Source organism: Nerophis ophidion, linkage group LG05 (genome assembly GCF_033978795.1).
Source record: "Nerophis ophidion isolate RoL-2023_Sa linkage group LG05, RoL_Noph_v1.0, whole genome shotgun sequence".
NCBI classification, from domain to species: Eukaryota; Metazoa; Chordata; class Actinopteri; order Syngnathiformes; family Syngnathidae; genus Nerophis; species Nerophis ophidion.
Window position 1 is genome coordinate 29527709 of NC_084615.1, and position 22318 is coordinate 29550026.

Below are 22318 nucleotides of genomic sequence, written 5' to 3' on the forward strand. Positions count from 1 at the left end.
TTATAGTCTCCATTATTAATTGAACAAATTGCAAATTATTCAGCAACACAGATGTCCAAATTACTGTGTAATTATGCGATTAAAAGAGACTACTTTTAGCCATGTGTGGTGCTGGGCTAATATGTCCGCTCCAACCCGAGACGTCACAAACACGCGTCATCATACGCGTCATCATTCCGCGACGTTTTCAACAAGAAACTCAGCGGGAAATTTAAAATTGTAATTTAGTAAACTAAACCGGCCGTATTGGCATGTGTTGCAATGTTAATATTTCATCATTGATGTATAAACTATCAGACTGCGTGGTCGGTAGTAGTGGGTTTCAGTAGGCCTTTAATATGAGTCATATTCTTTTTAGTTGGATTCATAATAGTGTTAGTTTTTTTCCCACTGGACTATAATTTATTTTGATGATGCCATTGTCGAATTTGCACAATTGGTAATGACAGATGTGCGTGTACATTTTTTTGTAAAGGATAACAGTATTTTCAGGAAACTCATTATTTGTTGTTAGTATCAGCATTTTACCTTTTTGGCATGACATTATGCCTTTTAGCTGGTTTTTTTTGTCCTAAGGACTTGGGAAAAAAAAGGGGCATGGTTTAATTAATTCCTGCAAACACTGGTTATATCTTAAAAGAACCATCAAGGCCTGCAGGCCAGATCCAGCCTGAAAATGAATTATCTATGGCCCCCAGATGATATTTGATTAGTATTAGAACCGGCCCGCTGGCTACAGCCGCCTGGTGCTGTTTTGCACGCACCAATACTTCATCAGTGTTGGCGCTAGGAATTTTCAAAACGGGGTCCCAGGGACCCCATCAAGTCATACAAATGGGGTCTGACAGTAAATTTTCAGGTTCCCACTTTTTTGTAATCATTTTGAAAACAAATGATACATGTATGCATTATCTTGTTATATATCACATTCTATATTGTGTTTTGGAAAAAGGTTGTCATAAATGTTATTTCAGAAAAAAAATAATACAAAAGAAAATATTTTTTTATTTAAATGTATTCAGTTAAAAACAATCATTCCCTTTCTTCTTTCCTTCATGGATGTAAATTTCACTGCTGCCGGTATTTTTTTCAATATTTTTATTGTAATGTTTTCAGAATGTGTTTGTTCTATTTTTGTCCAAAGTAAGACAAAGAAAACAATCTCAAGTTGTCTTTATTTTTTAGTTTTAATGCAATGATTTTAATAGTCCGGCACGCGTGTGCACAGACTTTCCTCCATGTGGCCCCTGAGCTAAAAAGTGTTTTTCATCCAGTGTGCTGTGAGATACAGTCTGGTGTGCCGTGGGAGATTATGTAATTTTACCTAATTGGGTCAAAAAATATTTTATGCAAACCTGTAATTATAATCTGCAAATAATGTGCCGTTCTTGAGTGTCAGTGCTGTCTAGAGATTGGCAGAGTAACTGTGTAATACTCTTCAATATCCGTAGGTGGCAGCAGGCAGCTAATTGTTTTGTAAACATTTTATCTAATGCTTAAACGAAAAATAAACTAAAAGTGAGTGCTTCTAAACTAAAACTGAACTGGCTGCAAAATAAAAGCAGAAAGCTGGACGACAGCAAAGACTTTCAGCGTGTGGAGCAGACGGCGTCCACAAAGGACATCCATACATGACATGACAATCAACAATGTCCACACAAAAAGATAGTTTTGATTGCTAAAACAAAACAGGTGCGCAGAATAGCGCTCAAGGAAGACATGAAACTGCTACAGGAAAATACCAACAAAACAGAAAAAAACACTGTATGGAGCAGCTGGCCGCTTGTCAGCCTGGGGGCCAAAAATAGAGTCAGTCAGACAGGATCGGTGTTTGTGATCGACACCTGGTCTCGAGCTTTGTACATTTGAATCAACAGGTGGAGCCAAACCACTTAAATCTCCATGCAAGCCTTTCCTCCTGTCACTCACACACAGTGTCTCAACAACAATAGAGAAGTTATGTTGTAATTATAACATTATTATCTTCACTAATTGGCTGGGAGGAATCTCAGGTTGAACTGAATTATAAAGATGTTATTTGCCTTAAAAACCTGCACTGTATGACAACTTGTCTTTTTTGCACTGCAGCATGACCGAGTTGGAGAAAGACATCGGCAACCTGCGGAGCGGTCTCAAAAACGTGGAGAGTGTATGTCATCTTTTTTTGCTTTTGAACTGGTTAATCTATGTCAGACCTGGGCAAAATATGGCCCGCGGGCCACATGCGGCCCGTTAAGATTTTCAATCCGGCCCGCCAGACGTTGTACATAATTTTTTTTAGACCTTTAACATCAAAACTGTCGCCGCCCTTATGATGGGCATTGCTGTTTTTAAATTACCATAAGTCTTTAAGTACAGAAAGTATTTTAAGTGGTTGAAATCTGCGCTTTTGGGTGTTTTACGAGTTATTACGGTAATCTACGGCACAGCAGCTCAGACGAGGAACAAAGCAGAGTGGGCGGGGTTGGTTTTCATAGCAGCCTGCCCGAAACGCGTGTGTCAAAAACAGATGGGGAACCAGACTTTTACCTGATAATAGATCACATTGTAGGTATTCATATTTTGATGTTTTTAAAATTTTTGTTTTACTTGATTGTAAAAGATACACACCTATCAAGGAGCTGGTCTGAAAAGTAAAAGAGGAGCGACACTTATTTGTTGTTATTATTCAGTGTTTTATTGTTAATAGTTAATATTGTAAATCCCATTTTATTTATTTTAATGTACATTTTGGGTGTCCCATTCCGTAAAAAACTGTAAAATTCCATTCCGTTGTTTTGAGGTGGTCCGTCATAACGTTTTTAGAACTCTCATCGGACATTGTGACTTTTGGTATTAGTGTTCCTGGAAAAAAAGGGACTTAAACACACATATTGTACAGCAGATTTTTACAGCTAAATGTGGTCATATAATTTATATACACATACACCTTGGCCCCCCAGACACATTTTTTCTCTCTCAATGTGGCCCCCGAGTCAAAATATTTGCCCAGCTCTGCTCTATATTAACCATTGAAACTCTCTTGGTTTGATTTCCAGGAGCTGGAGTACCAGAAGAATCGACCGCAGGAGCTGGGCGACAAGTTTGTGTCTGTGGTGAGCCAGTTTATCACCCTGGCTAGTTTCAGCTTCTCCGATGTAGAGGACTCTCTTACAGAGGCCAAAGACCTGGTGAGTACTAGTCCACAGCACGGTATTACCAGGTATTATTTAGGCATGACTGACAAAAGCACCTGATAGGCTATTGTTGTTGTTAGTGAGCTCTGCAGTCTCCATTTTGCTGCCCTCAGTCTCTTCTTGGATATGGCCACATGTCAAGAAATTGTTAAAATCCTCAGCCACCTCTCAAAGAACTCTTAAAAGTGGAACAGAAGCGTGGCAGCTTCCTAACATGCAGGCCTTCCTACTGGTCACCCATTCGCTGCTGTGTGTGCCGAAACCAGGACCAGATTTCATGGCTGCATCGCGTTAGACACAGCTGCGTCACTAAAGACAGACATTTTGAAGTTTAACAAGAATCGGGCCTCCATTAGACCTTTACAAGAAGAAACCTGAGCAGGTTGTCCTTTTAGGGAGAGAGCCGGACACGCCAAGGTCTGATTTACGCGTTACTTTAACGGCACAGAAGGTTTTTATCTGAAGCATTTTCCGTCGCCACGCTCGGCACTACGTAGTCCAGAGTGGCGAGCTGGTCACATGGCAACCATTAGTCTCTGTGAATCATTTACAGTCTTGAATATTTGTTTACAGTGCTTCTCTGAATTTTTGGTGTTGTACTTAAACTTGGAGAAGTCTTTGATGCTGTCGCAGCATGTCCTCACATCTGGACGTGCTCTTTTTCACCTGCTGTGAAAAGTAGCCAACTACCATGGTGTCCGGCCTCAGCTGTAATCAGTAGCTGGTCAAACGCGGTTCCATGCGGGGTGGTTCTCATTTCAAAGAGCTCGGCCTTAACGAGTCCTCTGCGAAAGCCGCTAATCCTGAGGGGGCCCTCTTTTTTGCTCTCTTGCAGTTCCTGAAGGCCGTAAAGCACTTTGGCGAGGATGCCAGCAAGATGCAGCCCGACGAGTTCTTTGGCATCTTCGACCAATTTGTGCAGTCGTTCATTGAGGCGCAGCAGGAGAACGAGAACATGCGAAGACGCAAGGAGGAGGAGGAGCGCCGCGCCAAGATGGAAGCTCAGGTACCTGAACCATCAGCCAGTCTTTTTATCTATCTTTATTCACCTCTGCGTGCGCTTCAAAATGTTACTTGCCCTCCTGTTAACAACAAACCCATCAGCTCTATTATTGCTGCCTCAGCAGTTTGCATCTTTGGTTCTGTTCTTGTTGTAATGAATGATCTGCTTTTTACTTTCCCATGCATTCCTCCTTACATCCAATTGAATAGACTGCAAAGACAAGATACTTAACATTCGAACTGGTAAACTTTGTTATTTTTTGCAAATATTAGCTCATTTGGAATTTGATGGCTGCAACATGTTTCAATAAAGCTGGCACAAGTGACAAAAAAGACTGAGAACGATAAGGAATGCTCATTAAACACTTATTTGGAACATCCCACAGGTGAACAGGCTAATTGGGAACAGGTGGGTGCCATGATTGGGTATAAAAGCAGCTTTCATGAAATGCTCAGTCATTCAAAAACAAGGACGGGGCGAGGCACACAATTGCATGAGCATATTGTTCAACAGTTTAAGAACAACATTTCTCAACGAGCTATTACAAGGAATTTAGGTATTTCACCAACTACGGTGCGTAATATCATCAAAAGTTTAATCTGGAGAAATCTCTGCACGTAAGCAGCAGGCCCGAAAACCAACATTGAATGCCTGTGACCTTCGATCCCTCAGACGGTACGGCATCAAAAACCGACATCAGTGTGTAAATGATATCACCCTATGGGCTCAGGAACATTTTAGAAAACCACTGTCAGTTACTAAAGTTCATCACTACATCTGTAAGTGCAAGTTAAAACTTACTATGCAAAGCGAAATCCATTTATCAACAACACCGGCTTCTCTGGGCCCGAGCTCATCTAAGATGGACTGATGCAAAGTGGAAAAGTGTTCTGTGGTCTGACGAGTCCACATTTCAAATAGTTTTTCAAAACTGTGGACGTCGTGTCCTCTGGACCACAGAGGAAAAAAACCATACGGACTGTTATAGGCTCAAAGTTCAAAAGCAACTGTGATGGTATGGGGGTGTATTAGTTCCCAAGGCATGGGTAACTTGCACACCTGTGAAGGCACCATTAATGCTGAAAGATACATACAGGTTTTGGAGCAACATATGTTGCCATCCAAGCAATGTCTTTTTCATGGACGCCCCTGCTTATTTCAGCAAGACAATGCCAAGCCACATTCTGCATCTGTTACAACAAAGTGGCTTCGTAGTAAAAGAGTGCGGGTACTAGACTGGCCTGCCTGTAGTCCAGACCTGTCTCCCATTGAAAACATGTGGCACAATATAAAGCCTAAAATAGCACAACAGAGACCCCGGACTGTTGAAGAACTTAAGCTGTACATCAAGCAAGAATGGGAAATAATTCCACCTGAAAAGCTTCAAAAATTGGTCTGTTCAGTTCCCAAACTTTTACCGAGTGTTGTTAAAAGGAAAGGCCTTGTAACACAGTGGTAAAAATAACCCTGTGCCAACATTTTTGCTATGTGTCGCTGCCATTAAATTCCAAGTTAATGATTATTTGCCCCCAAAAAATTACTTTTCTCAGTTCGAACGTTGCAGTCTATTCAATTGAATATAAATTGAAAAGGAGTTGCAAATCTGTTTTTATTTACCATTTCCACAACATGCCAACTTCACTGGATTTGGGTTTTGTATTATTAAAGATTAAATACTGGGGTTGTGCTTATGATGAGGCGCATTTTTCCAATTAGCCTTTGGTTCAAAATCCAAAAGAGAATATGCTCTAACGCTGAAGTAAAGTCAGTTACAGTGGAGCCTCGATTTATGAACTTAGTGCCTGATTTACTAAGATCCAAAAACCACATGCTAGACAGCATATGCAAAAAATAAATTGGCGTGTAGTGGGCGTGTTGCTACGAACACGGCATGAGCAATTGAAAAGTGGAATTTATTCATAAAATGAACAAAAGGCGAGCGCAACGGGGAAGTGCTCTGACAGAACAAAACTAAATGGAAAATGTGAAGCTGATGGCGTCCACACAGTACAAGTGTACTTGCGTTAAGTGTCCAAAAGGATCGTCTATGGTCACCAGAGAATCAAGAATAGTAGCATCACTTCTCAGTGGCGTAGTGGTTAGAGTGTCCACCCTGAAATCGGTAGGTTGTGAGTTCAAACCCCGGCTGAGTGAAGTGAAGTATATTTATATACTGCTTTTCTCAAGTGACTCAAAGCGCTTTTACATAGTTAAACTCAATATCTAAGTTACATTTAAACCAGTGTGAGTGGCACTGGGAGCAGGTGGGTAAAGTGTCTTGCCCAAGGACACAACAGCAGTGACTAGGATGGCTGAAGCGAGAATCGAACCTGCAACCCTCAAGTTGCTGGCACGGCCACTCTACCAACCGAGCTATATACCGAGTCATACCAAAGACTATAAAAATGGGACCTCTCTGCTTGGCACTCAGCATCAAGGGTTGGATTTGGGGGATAATCCCCAAAAATGATTCCTGGGCAAGGCCACTGCTCCCCTCACCTCCCAGGGGATGATCAAGGGAATTGGTCAAATGCAGAGAATAATTTCGCCACACCTAGTGTGTGTGTGACAATCATTGGTACTTTAACTTTAATTTTAACAAACAATGTTGGCTCACACTCAACTTAAATAGAACTGATTGCAAACAGAAAACAGGTGAGGGGAAATGCTCTGGGAAAGATGTGTGAAGCGGTCACAATAAAAACACCAACACAACAGGAAGAGTCACCAAAATTAAAGCACAGGACAGGAACTAACACAAAACACCGGAGAACATCAACAAAAAGCCAGTCCAGCCATGCTCCACTCTTCACTCTTCATCAATGGCATTGCGGTGGAGATGGTAAGCAGCACCAAGTTCCTGGGGGTGCAGATAACTGACATTATGACCTGGTCCCTACACACTGAAAAAAGAGCTCAGCAGCGCATGCACTTTTTGCGACAGATAAAGAGAGAGCGCAGCTCCCTCCCCCCATTCTCACCACATTCTATAAAGGAACATAACTGATAAAACTTTTTTGTCAACAACACTGTGGATACTTTCTCAATGTTTCAAACTCGTCCATTGATTTCTTGTGACTGGCTTTATACAACATCCATCCATCTTCTTCCGCTTATCCGAGGTCGGGTCGCGGGGGCAACGGCCTAAACAGGGAAACCCAGACTTCCCTTTCCCCAGCCACTTCGTCTAGCTCTTCCCGGGGGATCCCGAGGCGTTCCCAGGCCAGCCGGGAGACATAGTCTTCCCAACGTGTCCTGGGTCTTCCCCGTAGCCTCCTACCGGTTGGACGTGCCCTAAACACCTCCCTAGGGAGGCGTTCGGGTGGCATCCTGACCAGATGCCCGAACCACCTCATCTGGCTCCTCTCGATGTGGAGGAGCAGCGGCTTTACTTTGAGTTCCTTCCGGATGACAGAGCTTCTCACCCTATCTCTAAGGGAGAGCCCCGCCACACGGCGGACGAAACTCATTTCGGCCGCTTGTACCCGTGATCTTATGCTTTCGGTCATGACCCAAAGCTCATGACCATAGGTGAGGATGGGAACGTAGATCGACTGGTAAATTGAGAGCTTTGCCTTCCGGCTCAGCTCCTTCTTCACCACAACGGATCGGTACAACGTCCGCATTACTGAAGACGCCGCACCGATCCGCCTGTCGATCTCACGATCCACTCTTCCCTCACTCGTGAACAAGACTCCTAGGTACTTGAACTCCTCCACTTGGGTCATGGTCTCCTCCCCAACCTGGAGATGGCACTCCACCCTTTTCCGGGCGAGAACCATGGACTCGGACTTGGAGGTGCTGATTCTCATTCCGGTCGCTTCACACTCTGCTGCAAACCGATCCAGTGAGAGCTGAAGATCCCGGTCAGATGAAGCCATCAGGACCACATCATCTACAAAAAGAAGAGACCTAATCCTGCGTCCACCAAACCGGAACCCCTCAACAGCAACATGTTTCCAGCAAAACTAGAAACATGTTGTATAAAGGCAAACCCTTAAAAAGCACTTAAATTATCACATTAGTTATGACAGCTCTGCTGACTAAATAAATCAATCAAAGTTTACTTATATAGCTCTTATTCACCAATGTCTCAAAGGGCTGCACAAGCCACAACGACATCCTCGGCTCAGATCCAACATCAGGGCCAGAAAAAACTCAACCCAATGGGATACAATGAGAAACCATGGAGGGAACCGCAGATGTGGGGACCCCCACTCCCCCCTGGGTGACCAGTGCAATGGTGGATCTTGTTAATAGTGTGAGAGGCCAGTCCATAGTGGATCTAACATAATAGTGAGACTCCAGTCCATAGTGGATCTAACATAATAGTGTGAGAGTCCAGTCCATAGTGGATCTAACATAATAGTGTGAGAGTCCAGTCCATAGTGGATCTAACATAATAGTGTGAGAGTCCAGTCCATAGTGGATCTAACATAATAGTGTGAGAGTCCAGTCCATAGTGGATCTAACATAATAGTGTGAGAGTCCAGTCCATAGTGCATCTAAATTAATAGTGTGAGAGTCCAGTCCATAGTGAATCTAACATAATAGTGTGAGAGTCCAGTACATAATGGATCTAACATAATAGTGAGACTCCAGTCCATAGTAGATCTAACATAATAGTGTGAGAGTCCAGTCCATAGTGGATCTAACATAATAGTGTGAGTCCAGTCCATAGTGGATCTAACATAATAGTGAGACTCCAGTCCATAGTAGATCTAACATAATAGTGTGAGAGTCCAGTCCATAGTGGATCTAACATAATAGTGTGAGAGTCCAGTCCATAGTGGATCTAACATAATAGTGTGAGAGTCCAGTCCATAGTGGATCTAACATAATAGTGTGAGAGTCCAGTCCATAGTGGATCTAACATAATAGTGTGAGAGTCCAGTCCATAGTGCATCTAACATAATAGTGTGAGAGTCCAGTACATAGTGGATCTAACATAATAGTGAGACTCCAGTCCATAGTAGATCTAACATAATAGTGTGAGAGTCCAGTCCATAGTGGATCTAACATAATAGTGAGACTCCAGTCCATAGTAGATCTAACATAATAGTGTGAGAGTCCAGTCCATAGTGGATCTAACATAATAGTGTGAGAGTCCAGTCCATAGTGGATCTAACATAATAGTGTGAGAGTCCAGTCCATAGTGGATCTAACATAATAGTGTGGGAGTCCAGTCCATAGTGGATCTAACATAATAGTGTGAGAGTCCAGTTCATAGTGGATCTAACATAATAGTGTGAGAGTCCAGTCCATAGTGGATCTAACATAATAGTGTGAGAGTCCAGTTCATAGTGCATCTAAATTAATAGTGTGAGAGTCCAGTCCATAGTGAATTTAACATAATAATGTGAGAGTCCAGTACATAGTGGATCTAACATAATAGTGAGACTCCAGTCCATAGTAGATCTAACATAATAGTGTGAGAGTCCAGTCCATAGTGGATCTAACATAATAGTGTGAGTCCAGTCCATAGTGGATCTAACATAATAGTGTGAGAGTCCAGTCCATAGTGGATCTAACATAATAGTGTGAGAGTCCAGTCCATAGTGCATCTAAATTAATAGTGTGAGAGTCCAGTCCATAGTGAATCTAACATAATAGTGTGAGAGTCCAGTACATAGTGGATCTAACATAATAGTGAGACTCCAGTCCATAGTAGATCTAACATAATAGTGTGAGAGTCCAGTCCATAGTGGATCTAACATAATAGTGTGAGAGTCCAAGTCCATAGTGGATCTAACATAATAGTGTGAGAGTCCAGTCCATAGTGCATCTAAATTAATAGTGTGAGAGTCCAGTCCATAGTGGATCTAACATAATATTGTGAGAGCCCAGTCCATAGTGGATCTAACATAATAGTGTGAGAGTCCAGTCCATAGTGGATCTAACATAAGAGTGTGAGAGTCCAGTCCATAGTGCATCTAAATTAATAGTGTGAGAGTCCAGTCCATAGTGAATCTAACATAATAGTGTGAGAGTCAAGTCCATAGTGGATCTAACATAATAGTGTGAGAGTCCAGTCCATAGTGGATCTAACATAATAGTGTGAGTCCAGTCCATAGTGGATCTAACATAATAGTGTGAGAGTCCAGTCCATAGTGGATCTAACATAACAGTGTGAGAGTCCAGTCCATAGTGGATCTAACATAATTGACCAGTTCATAGTGGATCTAACATAATAGTGTGAGAGTCCAGTACATAGTGGATCTAACATAATAGTGCGAGAGTCCAGTACATAGTGGATCTAGCATAAAATTGTAAGAGTCCAGTCCATCATGGATCTAGCATAATAGTGTGAGAGTCAAATCCATAGTGGATCTGACATAATAGTGTGAGAGTCCAGTCCATAGTGGATCTAACATAATAGTGTGAGAGTCAAATCCATAGTGGATCTAACATAATAGTGTGAGAGTCCAGTACAGGGGTGGCCAACCACCTCCTACTACCTAGGACAGGGGTGGCCTACCACCTAGGTCACAGGGGTGGCCAACCACCCTCTACCACCTAGGTCACAGGGGTGGCCAACCACCAACCTAGGGAGGGTGGTTGGCCACCCCTGTTAATAGGAGGCGGTTGGCCACCCCTGTGACCTAGGTGGTAGAGGGTGGTTGGCCACCCCTGGTCCAGTACATAGTGGATATAGTTAATAGTGTGAGAGTCCAGTCCATAGTGGATCTAGCATAATATTGTAAGAGTCCAGTCCATCATGGATCTAGCATAATAGTGTGAGAGTCCAGTCCGTAATGGGGTCAGCAGGGGATCATCTTGAGTGGAGACAAGTCAGCAGCGCAGAGACGTCCCCAACTGATGCAGAGATGAGTGGTCCAACCTGGTCCCGACTTTGGACAGCTAGCGCGTCATCTGTTGTCACCTGATAACCTCTCCACGCAGGAGAGGGGGGCAGAACAGAAAAGAGACGGCAGATCAACTGGTCTAAAAGGGGGGTCTATTTAAAGGCTAAAGTATACAAATGAGTTTTAAGATGGGACTTAAAAGCTTCTACTGAATAGTGTCTCTAACTGTTACCGGGAGGGCATTCCAGAGTACTGGAGCCCGAATAGAAAACGCTCTAAAGCCTGCCGACTTTTTTGGGGGCTCTGGGAATCACCCAGAGATCGATCAGCCTGTCCACAATGGCTGTGCTGCAGGCACATTGGATGAAAAGTTTGTAAGTGAAGAGATTTTTTGTAAATCTCAGCATAATTTTATCAAGTCTGTTGTTCGTAAAATGAAATGTTTGTATGAGGGGTTCCTAAATGGAGGTTTCACTGTAATGGTCCCTAGCTGTCACAATCATTAAACCTTTATTAAGTGTACAATGTTTTAACATTTAACATGTCAAAGAAGTGTATAAAATAAAACTAAAATAAAGAAAACTCCTATTTTTGCGCCACCAGCTCAAAGAACAAAGGGAGAAGGAGCGAAAGGCGCGTAAAGCCAAGGCGAGCGGCGAGGACGATGGCGGGGAGTTTGACGACTTGGTGTCTGCGCTGCGCTCAGGTGAGGTGTTTGACAAGGACTTGTCCAAGATGAAGCGCAACCGCAAGCGCATCAACAGCCAGAACACAGACTCCGGCCGAGAGCGGCCCGTCACCAAGCTCAACTTCTAAGAGCCGGAAAACGTCCTGCTCCTGTCCTTGTAGGTACTTTTCAGGTTTTTGTTTCCAAATATCTGTTTCAACCCGACATGCACATTCCTCTCCGTTCCTGCCTGGCAACAAGCGCACACACACACACACGGCCACGCCCGTTTTGACATTTTTTTCCCCATCCTCGCGAGCATTTCACGTCTAACCGCGACGATGCTGGAGAACACATTTGGATTGGATACGCTCTTTTTCTACATGCTACTTTTAGACTCGTGGGGACGGTTTTTTGTACAAAGTGATGTCATGGATCCTCGCTGCTCTTTTTTTCGGGAGACTCAATTTCCAACCTGAAGGTGCTGAGAGTAGCATCTACCAGGGAAGGAAGACGCTTCATTTTACCAGAGCTTTAACTGCAAGCAAAGTAGATTCTCTCCTGATTTCACACGTGTGCAGCGTTTATATATTTAAAGATATATCAGAGCACTGTTTTTTTTTTTTTTATTCCTGTTAAGAGCTGGCCTTAACTGTTGATCTTATTTCAAGTTGGTACTCTCCGGGCCTGGGCCTAAAAGTCACTCATGTCATAGAGGTCGTACATGTGTACAAAAAGGTTGCGCTTTTTACACATTTGCACATATAAAAGTCATAATGCCATTAAAAAACATACCCAACCAATTCACTATATGTTTTTATCCCTGTAACTCAGGGATGGGCAAACTAAAGCCCGGGGGACACGTTTCTTTTTAATCCAGCCCGCCAAATATTAGAAGAAAATTAAGCAAAGTTTGAGAATTGCCACAACAGAATTGATGCTAGACCATGACGCATTGGCAAAAAAAAAAAAAAGGTGAACAACACTGAAAGTGAATTTCAGTTTTAACCCTGTAATAATACCTTGTTTTTTTCTTTGAGGTTTTGATAGGATAGTGCTGAAAATGGTAAATGGGTTGTACTTCTATAGCGCTTTTCTAACCCTTTTTAAGGAGCCCAAAGCGCTTTGACAGTATTTCCACATTCGCCTATTCACACACACTGATGGCGGGAGCTGCCATGCAAGGCGCTCACCAGGACCCATCAGGAGCAAGGGTGAAGTGTCTTGCCCAAGGACACAACGAACGTGACTAGGATGGTAGAAGGTTCGGGATTGAACTAGTAACCCTCAGATTGCTGGCACAGCCACTCTACCAACTTTGCCACGCCGTCCCCCTAAATAAAATAGACGTAAAGCCCATGTTTGGTAAGTTTACTCTGAGTTCCAACAGATATGATATGCTTTGAAATGCATCATGTGTTCGCCCGGCCCGTCTGTCAAATTTCAAAAGCCCATGTGGCCCCTGAGCCAAAAGGTTTGCCCACCCCTGCTGTAACTGTTACTGTATGTCAGCACATTTTTTTATCCACCGAACAAAGATAATAGCAGACCAAAAAAAAAAATCAATTCTGAGATACTAACAGACTGTGATATTTTCTATTACTGCTCACTGATGACAGAAAACAAGACAACATGCTTTATTGTCATGATGACATTTAGTGAATGTAGAGCACTGTTACAGTAAGCCTTGGAGAAGTCACAGCTCTATCTCGTGACCATAGGTGAAAGGACGCTCATTTCAGCAGGAATCCATGTGTCAATACATCATCTGGCTCCTGCACGAAATTGGAAACTCCAGTGTAAAAGGCTCTGCCGGCGACCTCCACCACCACGGCCTTGAAGTCCCCACACATGGTCTCCTAAAGCATACCACGCCAGAAAACTCAAGACTCTGAAAGTGTAAAAAAAAAAATTTAAAACATAACACCAGATACCTCTACTGCTTTCCCTCTGAACTGAGATCCTGTCGCTCCGCTCTTGAACGTCCTGGATTGGTTCAACTGGATCAGACCTTTGTGGTACTGGAGGGCCACTCGCGCCGTCACGCCAGAACCGGTCGGGCTTCGGTCCACCTGCAGGCAACAAGTGTCACAAACATCCACCACCCGCGAGTTTTATATGAATGACACTTTACAGTGTCATACCTGTATACCCTTGATTTTTCCAGGAGATTTCCAATTTTCAGTGTCCCTCCAGGGGTAATCATTCTCCCGGATTTCACCCAAACAATAATTTTAAGAGGACACTGTGAGGCACTGCCTTTAGCGTCCTCTACGACCTGTACAAACAGGGTGCCAGCCCAGTATGCTTCTATAGACGCAGTAAGTGACTGCAAGACGTACTTGGTCAACAGCCATACAGGTCACACTAAGGGTGGCCGTATAAACAACTTTATCACTGTTACAAATATGCGCCACACTGTGAACCCACACCAAACAAGAATGACAAACACATTTTGGGAGAATATCTGCACCGTAACACAACATAATAAATACCCAGAATCCCATGCAGCCCTAACTCTTCCGGCCTACAATATACACCCCAACCCCGCCCTCTATTGTAGCCCGGAAGAGTTAGGGCTGCACTGGATTCTAGGTATTTGTTCTGTTGTGTTTATGTTGTGTGACCTGTATGGCAGTTGACCAAGTATGCCTTGCAGTCACTTCCGTGGGTCTGCAGAAGTCCCGTACAATATGTGACTGGGATGGTACACTGTTTGTATGGTGGAAAAGCAAACGAGACGTCAGGTTGTAGAGGACGTTAAAGGCAGTTCCATCACGGCACGCCCTTAATATTGTTGTCGGTGTGAGAACCGGGAGAATGATTGCTCCGGGAGATCGTCAGGGGGGGGGCACTGATATTCGGGTGTTTCCCAGAAAGATCGCGAGAGTTGGCAAGTATGTTGCTAGGGCAGGAAAGCCATTCAAAGAAGGTGAATTCATTAAAAAGTGCATGTTAGATTTTTTTAAGAAATCTTTTCTTGTGGCCCAGCCTCACCCAGTTTCTGCATCCAGTGACCCCCAGGTAAATTGAGTTTGAGACCCCTGTTTTAGATGCTAATCTGAATCCGGAGGACATAGCTACTTGATTTCATTACTTTGATATTGTATTTCAACCTAAGGGCTTTTAGCTACCAATTTTGTCATTTCATCCTATGTTGGTGGTTAAAAAAAACACATTTTGTCTCACCTATTTTTCAAAAATGAAATACCGGTAATTTCATTTGTCTGACCTGAGCGTCTGCGAACACACAGACATTGCAAGTAGCATCCTGAGAATACTCGTCTTTTCCATCGGTGAGGATGGTGCCGTAGAGGAAGGCCAGATCGACGCTGACCGGATGGTGGAGCTTCACCTTTTTTAGGGGGGATAATAAAAGGTAAGAAAACAGCTTATTTACAAACCCGTTTCCATGAGTTGTTAAACTGTGATGGATGTAAATATAAACGGAATACAATGATTTGCAAAACCTTTTCAACCCATATTCAATTTAATGCACTACCAAGACAAGATATTTGATGTTCAAACTCATAAACTTAATTTTTTTTTTTTGCAAATAATAATTAACTTAGTATTTCATGGCTGCAACACGTGCCAAAGTAGTTGGGAAAGGGCATGTTCACCACTGTGTTACATCACCTTTTCTTTCAACAACACTCAATAAACGTTTGGGAACTGAGGAAACTAATTGTTGAAGCTTTGAAATTGGAATTATTTCCCATTCTTGTTTTATGTAGAGCTTCAGTCGTTCAACAGTCCGGGGTCTCCGCTGTCGTATTTTACGCTTCATAATGCGCCACACATTTTTGATGGGAGACATGTCTGGACTGCAGGCGGGCCAGGAGAGTACCCGCAATCTTTTTTTACAGAGCCACGCTGTTGTAACATGTGCTTAATGTGGCTTGGCATCATCTTGCTGAAATAAGCAGGGGCGTCCATGAAAAAGACAGCGCTTAGATGGCAGCATATGTTGTTCCAAAACCTGCATGTACCTTTCAGCATTAATGGTGCTTTCACAGATGTGTAAGTTACCCATGCCTTGGGCACTAATGCATCCCCATACCATCACAGATGATGGCTTTTGAACTTTGCGTCGATAACAGTCTGAATGGATGTCGAATATTTCCAAAAACTATTTGAAATGTGGACTCGTCAGACCACACAACACTTTTCCACTTTGCATCAGTCCATATTAGATGATCTCGGACCCAGAGAAGCCGGCGGCGTTTCTGGATGTTGTTGGTAAATGGTTTTCACTTTGCATAGCAGAGCTTTAACTTGCACTTACAGATGTAGCGACGAACTGTATTTAGTGACAGTGGTTTTCTGAAGTGTTCCTGAGCCTATGTGGTGATATCCTTTAGAGATTGATGTCGGTTTTTGATATAGTGCCCTCTGAAGGATCGAAGGTCACGGTCATTTAATGTTGGTTTGCGGCCATGCTGCTTACGTGGAGGGATTTCTCCCGATTCTCTGAACCTTTTGTTGATGATATGACCGTAGATGTTGGAATCCCTAAATTTCTTGCAATTGCACTTTGAGAAACGTTGTTGTTAAACTGTTTGCTCACGCAGTTTTGGACAAAAGGGTGTACTTCACCCCATCCTTTCTTGTGAAAGACTGAGCATTTTTTCGGAGGCTGTTTTATACCCAATCATGGCACCCACCTGTTCCCGATTAGCCTGCACACCTGTGGGATTTTCCAAATAAGTGTTTGATGAGCATTCCTCAACTTTATCAGTATTTATTGCCACCTTTCCCAACTTCTTTGTCACGTGTTGCTGGCATCAAATTCTAAAGTTAATGATTATTTGAAAAAAAAAAAAAGTTTATCAATTCGAACATCAAATATGTTGTCTTTGTAGCATATTCAACTGAATATGGGTTGAAAATGATTTGCAAATCATTGTATTCTGTTTATATTTACATCTAACACAATATCCCAACTTATATGGAGACAGGGTTTGTAATATCAACTGGTTAGCTTATTTTTATACACTTTATGAGTCAATTTGTTAACAAGTTAGACTTAGAGTTAAGACAAACTTTATCGATCCAGAGGGAAATTATTCCACAAAGTAGCTCAGTTACAAAGGATGGAAAGGATAATGCACACAAGGGCAGAAAGAGGGCGAAATTGAAAGGTACAAAGTACACAACAAAATTACCCTAGTAGCGATATAAAATATAACATGTAATATTTACCAATATATTATTATATTTTTATACAATATATAACAAATCACAATTACCATGTACAATATTACAGTATATGTAACAGCTACAGCAAAAAAAAAAAAAAGGGCAGCATAAAGTAGAGTGTAGTTAGATAGGTTTTGAGTTGGTGATAGTTTGACCCTGGAACCCCTTAATTTTGCACCACTTCCTATGGGAAATGTGTGTATAAACAGTGGACTTCCTACATTACCTGCGCTTTGACCGCTGTGGTCACTGCTGTGGCAGCATCCACCAGGTCTCGAGTCCTGGACTTGGACACGTCCAGACCGAACCTCCTTGCGTCTACAAAGGCGTAATAGGCTCCTCCGTAACCGATGTCCACCATCACGTCACCGAAGCCTTTTACCGTTACCGTTAGATCTGTGGATGCACTGTTGTCATTGGTGGTGACACAAGTACAGGCGAAAGTTAAAACCCCACCTGTAGCGAAAGCAAAGGCCGGCACACTGAGGAACCTCACAGCTCCAGTTTTCCCCTCGGAGTACTCGACAAAAGCCTTCACCAGGCCGCACGGGCAGTGAATGTTCACCGCCGTCTCGGGCGAGCGCGGCTCCTTCACCAGCCCATAGTCCACGGCGAAGCGTCCCAGTGCGATGACGGCGTGCCCGCACATGGTGCTGTAGCCCTCGTTGTGCATGAACAGCACGCCCAGGTGCGCCTCGGCCAGCTCGCTGCGCACCACCAGCGCGCCGTACATGTCGTAGTGGCCCCGGGGCTCGTACATCAGCGCCCTCCTCAGGTGGTCCAGGTGCTCCCGCAGGTAACGCCGCTTGGAGAGAACTGTGTCCCCTTGGACCTCAGGGTAGCCCCTGACGATGACGCGTAACGGCTCGCCGCCGGTGTGCATGTCGACCACGGAGAGCTTGGCGCCCTCGTGTGGAGGAAGCTGGACATCCATTGCTTCTTAAAAGAAGTAAAATATCAGTACTTGTGCTAAAAAATGTTTTAATACATTTTAAATGGTATACATTACTGCGTAAACAAGTATAAATAAATAGTAGGAAGTTAAGGTGATTTCTTTTAGCACTTTATATCGTAAATGTGTGACTTTTATTACTTAATTCATTTTTTTAGTCCTGTAGTTTTGGTCATACTTAGGTATAGTTTCAGCAAAGTGTTGATCACCAGCCAGGCATTAAAAAAAAAAATAGACCTAAAAATTAGCAATCATCAATCTTCACCAAGACGTGTCACTTTTGTCACTTGATTCACATTGACGACACCCGAGGGTCTTGTGAGATGATGCTGGCTGCTGTGAGCTCATTATTTATCAAAAAAATGACCGACATGATGACGAGAAACACTGTTAAAGGCCTACTGAAATGAGATTTTCTTATTTAAACGGGGATAGCAGGTCCATTCTATGTGTCATACTTGATAATTTTGCGATATTGCCACAATTTTTGCTGAAAGGATTTAGTAGAGAACATCGACGATAAAGTTCGCAACTTTTGGTCGTTAATAAAAAAGCCTTGCCGTTACCGGAAGTAGCAGACGATGTGCGCGTGATGTCACTGGTTGTAGAGCTCCTAACATCCTCACATTGTTTACAATCATAGCCACTAGCAGCTAGAGTGATTCGGACCGAGAAAGCGACAATTTCCCCATTAATTTGAGCGAGGATGAAAGATTTTTGGATAAAGATAATGAGAGTGAAGGACAAGAAAGAAAGAAAGGAAAAAAAAGGCGAGGGCAGTGAGAGCGATTCAGATGTTCTTAGACACATTTACTAAGATCCATCCATCCATCCATTTTCTACCGCTTATTCCCTTTCGGGGTCGCGGGGGGCGCTGGCGCCTATCTCAGCTACAATCGGGCGGAAGGCAGGGTACACCCTGGACAAGTCGCCACCTCATCGCAGGGCCAACACAGATAGACAGACAACATTCACACTCACATTCACACACTAGGGCCAATTTAATGTTGCCAATCAACCTATCCCCAGGTGCATGTCTTTGGAAGTGGGAGGAAGCCGGAGTACCCGGAGGGAACCCACGCATTCACGGGGAGAACATGCAAACTCCACACAGAAAGATCCCGAGCCTGGATTTGAACCCAGGACTGCAGGAACTTCGTATTGTGAGGCAGACGCACTAACCCCTCTGCCACCGTGAAGCCCATTTACTAAGATAATTCTGGAAAATCCCTTATCTGCCTATTGTGTTACTAGTGTTTTAGTGAGATTAGATAGTACCTGAAAGTCGGAGGGGTGTGGCCACGGGTGACCGCCAGTGTCTCCGGTGGGAGGATGTAATAGTCCGCAGCTGCAGGAGGACGCAATCTCCGTTCATAACTACGGTAAGAGCCGACTTATTACCACCATTTTCTCACCAAAACCTGCCGGTTGACATGTGGTCGGGATCAATGTTCGATTGACCGCTCTGTTCCATGGTAAAGCTTCACCTTCGGGAATTTTAAACAAGGAAACAACGGCTGTGTTTGTGTGGCTAAATGCTAAAAGATTCCCACCTCCAACTTTCTACGTTGACTTCTCCATTATTAATTGAACCAATTGCAAAAGATTCAGCAACACAGATGTCCAGAATACTGTTTAATTATGCGATTAAAGCAGACTACTTATAGCATGGATCGGGCTGGGAAAAAATGTCCGCTACAACCGGTGACGTCAAACGCATCATACGCGTCATCATACCGCAACGTTTTCAAGAGGACACTTTGCGGGAAATTTCAAATTGCAATTTAGTAAACTAAAAAGGCCGTATTGGCATGTGTTGCAATGTTAATATTTCATCATTGATATATAAACTATCAGACTGCATGGTCGGTAGTAGTGTGTTTCAGTAGGCCTTTAAATTTCAACAGACCATACCTGACGTCAAAACGCTGAAGACTGACCGCACAGTACCTGTCTTCACAATAAAAGCGCTGCACCATCCGGCCTGCGCTAATAAAATAAGAGTCTCAGAAAACTGGCGTGCACAAGCGAGTAAGCTACGGAGTTTTCTGCAAAGGTATTTATTTTAATGTGTATAAAAAAAAGTATGGAAGCTGGACGAATACGATGCCAAAAAACAACCACTTTCATGTGGTATTGGACAGAAAAGAGGACTTTTTTCTCCTCTGTTTAAAACTGCGGACGTTATCAGCACTACTGTCTGATTCCAATCAATGCAAGACATCAATCAGGTATTATATTCTTGTCTTCATGAAAGAAAGGAATCTACATGTGTTAAACATGCTTGTATTATCATTAAACACCTTTAACTTGTTAACAAAAACGTATCTTTCATGAATAAATAAATATAAATTGTATATATGAATGAGGTAGATCCCCTCGCCTGCAGAAAAAGTGTGGTCACTCTTGTTTACATGTTCGCCTCAACTTTGTGGTTTAATCGATACAACCCCAAAATGATACACATTAACAGCATTCTAGCGCTACAATCATAGCTGTAACGTAACAAAAGAAGTCGAAATGTGGTTAAAAAGGACAAATAATGTGTTTACCTTGTCGATAAAACTTCAAGCGCGACTTTTTTTCTTCTTTTTTGGTATTCCCTCACTTGTGCGCCACTGCACTGGCGGAAGTCCATCACTGCCCCCAAGTGGTGGAAAATGAGACATGCTGTCACTAAACTCAGAGAAGAAAACTTCTTGTGTTTGGTTGTGTTGTAAAACATTTCAAATAGATGGTAATAGTATTCAAACATTTACATATTCGACACTGAAATTTGACAGGCTTTTAACAAAATTAGGAATGTATTCCATGTACAGCAGGTGTGTCAATGCGACCTGGCAGCCATTTGCAGCTTGCAGCATTTGTTATGTCAGCCTATTGTGCAAATGCAATGCAACACACAGAAAACATAGTAATATTGGAAATCATCTCTAAAAATAACCTCGGCAAACCAAAAATGGTGTAAAAATAGTAAAGAACAAGTACATTTCAAGAGTGTCCCCGAATGTTGATAACAAAATTGTTACAATATACCCCAAAATATTCAAACAGCCCCTAATTGCATGTAGTAACAAATGAGACAAAACAACAGATAATGGGCATGCGACATGACATTTTTCTACAGTATATTTACATCACTGTACAAACCCCAAAACCAGTGAAGTTGGCACATTGTGTAAATAGTAAATAAAAACAGAATACAATGATTTGCAAATCCTTTTCAACTTATATTCAATTGAATAGACTGCGAAGACAAGAGATTTAACGTTCAAACTGAGAAACTGATTTTTGGGGGGGAAATAATCATTTAACTTGGAATTTAATGGCACCAACACATTGCAAAAAAGTTGACACAGGTGCATTTTTCCCACTGTGTTACATGGCCTTTTCTTTTAAAAACACTCAGAAAGCATTTGGGAACTGAGGAGACCAATTTTTGAAGCTTTTCAGGTGGAATTATTTCCCATTGTTGCTTGATGTACAGCTTAAGTTGTTCAACAGTCTCTGTTGTGGTAGTTTAGGCTTCATAATGCGCCACACATTATCAATGGGAGAGAGGTCTGGACTATAGGCAGGCCAGTCTAGTACCCGCATTCTTTTACTATGAAGCCATGCTGATGTAACATGTCGCTTGGCATTGTCTTGCTGAAATTAGCAGGGAAGTCCATGATAACGTTGCTTGGATGACAACATATGTTGCTCCAAAACCTGTATGTACCTTTCAGCATTCATGGTGCCTTCACAGATGTGTAAGTTACCGATGTCTTTGCCAGTAATACACCCCCATACCATCAAAGATGCTGGCTTTTGAACTTTGCGCCTAGAACAATCCGGATGGTTCTTTTCCTCTTTGTTCCGAAGGACACAACGTCCACAGTTTCCAAAAACAATTTGAAATGTGTACTCGTTAGACCACAGAACACTTCACACTTTGCATCAGTCCATCTTACATGAGCTCAGGCCCAGCGAAGCTGGTGCCGTTTCCGGGTGTTGTTGATAAATGGCTTTCGCTTTAAATAGTTGAGTTTTAACTTACACATTATAGATGTAGTGACAAACTGTAGTTACTAACAGTGGTTTTCTGAAGTGTTCCTGAGCCCATGTGGTGATACACTGATGTCGCTTTTTGATGCAGTACCGCCTGAGGGATCGAAGGTCACGGTCAAGTATTGACCCTCGCCTCATCCTTGTTTGTGAATGACTGAACATTTAATGGAAGCTCCTTTTATACCCAATCATGGCACCCACCTGTTTCCAATTAGCCTGTTCACCTGTGGGATGTTCCAAATAAGTGTTTGATAAGCATTCTTCAACTTTCTCTGTCTTTTTGCCACATGCGCCAGCTTTTTTTAAACATGTTGCAGGCATCAAATTCCAAATGAGCTAATATTTGCAAAGAATAAAGTTGTCCAGTTCGAACATTAAGTATCTTGTCTTTGCAGTCTATTCAACTGAACATAGGTTAAAAAGGATTTGCAAATTTTTGTATTCTGTTTTTATTTACCATTT

General features: G+C 42.7%; 2 protein-coding genes across 6 annotated transcripts in view; one reads left to right on the forward strand and one right to left on the reverse strand.

The window, feature by feature from the left end:
* Positions 1-12455, forward strand: part of LOC133552893 (disheveled-associated activator of morphogenesis 1-like) — a 116892-nt gene extending 104437 nt beyond the window's left edge. For all 3 annotated transcript variants that reach the window (XM_061900463.1, XM_061900465.1, XM_061900464.1), the window contains 4 exons: positions 2089-2149; positions 3039-3170; positions 4012-4182; positions 11589-12455. In XM_061900463.1, coding sequence (XP_061756447.1) covers positions 2089-2149; positions 3039-3170; positions 4012-4182; positions 11589-11801 — 577 coding nt within the window. In that variant the 3' untranslated portion in view covers positions 11802-12455. The remainder of the gene's footprint in view (positions 1-2088; positions 2150-3038; positions 3171-4011; positions 4183-11588) is intronic.
* Positions 12456-13288: 833 nt separating this feature from the next.
* LOC133552894 (trans-L-3-hydroxyproline dehydratase) lies at positions 13289-20471 on the reverse strand. Of its 3 annotated transcripts, none has more exons than XM_061900467.1 (6): positions 20359-20471; positions 17311-17793; positions 17081-17250; positions 14885-15007; positions 13587-13724; positions 13289-13511 (listed from the first exon to the last, which is right to left on the reverse strand). In XM_061900467.1, exons 2-6 carry the CDS (start codon positions 17786-17788, stop codon positions 13386-13388), a joined length of 1035 nt encoding a protein of 344 aa, XP_061756451.1. In that variant the 5' UTR covers positions 17789-17793; positions 20359-20471; the 3' UTR covers positions 13289-13385. The 3 variants fall into 3 exon arrangements, with proteins under 3 accessions (XP_061756451.1, XP_061756450.1, XP_061756452.1); XM_061900466.1 differs by having other exon boundaries at positions 17311-17790; positions 20359-20466; XM_061900468.1 differs by lacking the exon at positions 14885-15007 and having other exon boundaries at positions 17311-17790; positions 20359-20466.
* Between the last annotated feature and the right edge of the window lie 1847 nt (positions 20472-22318).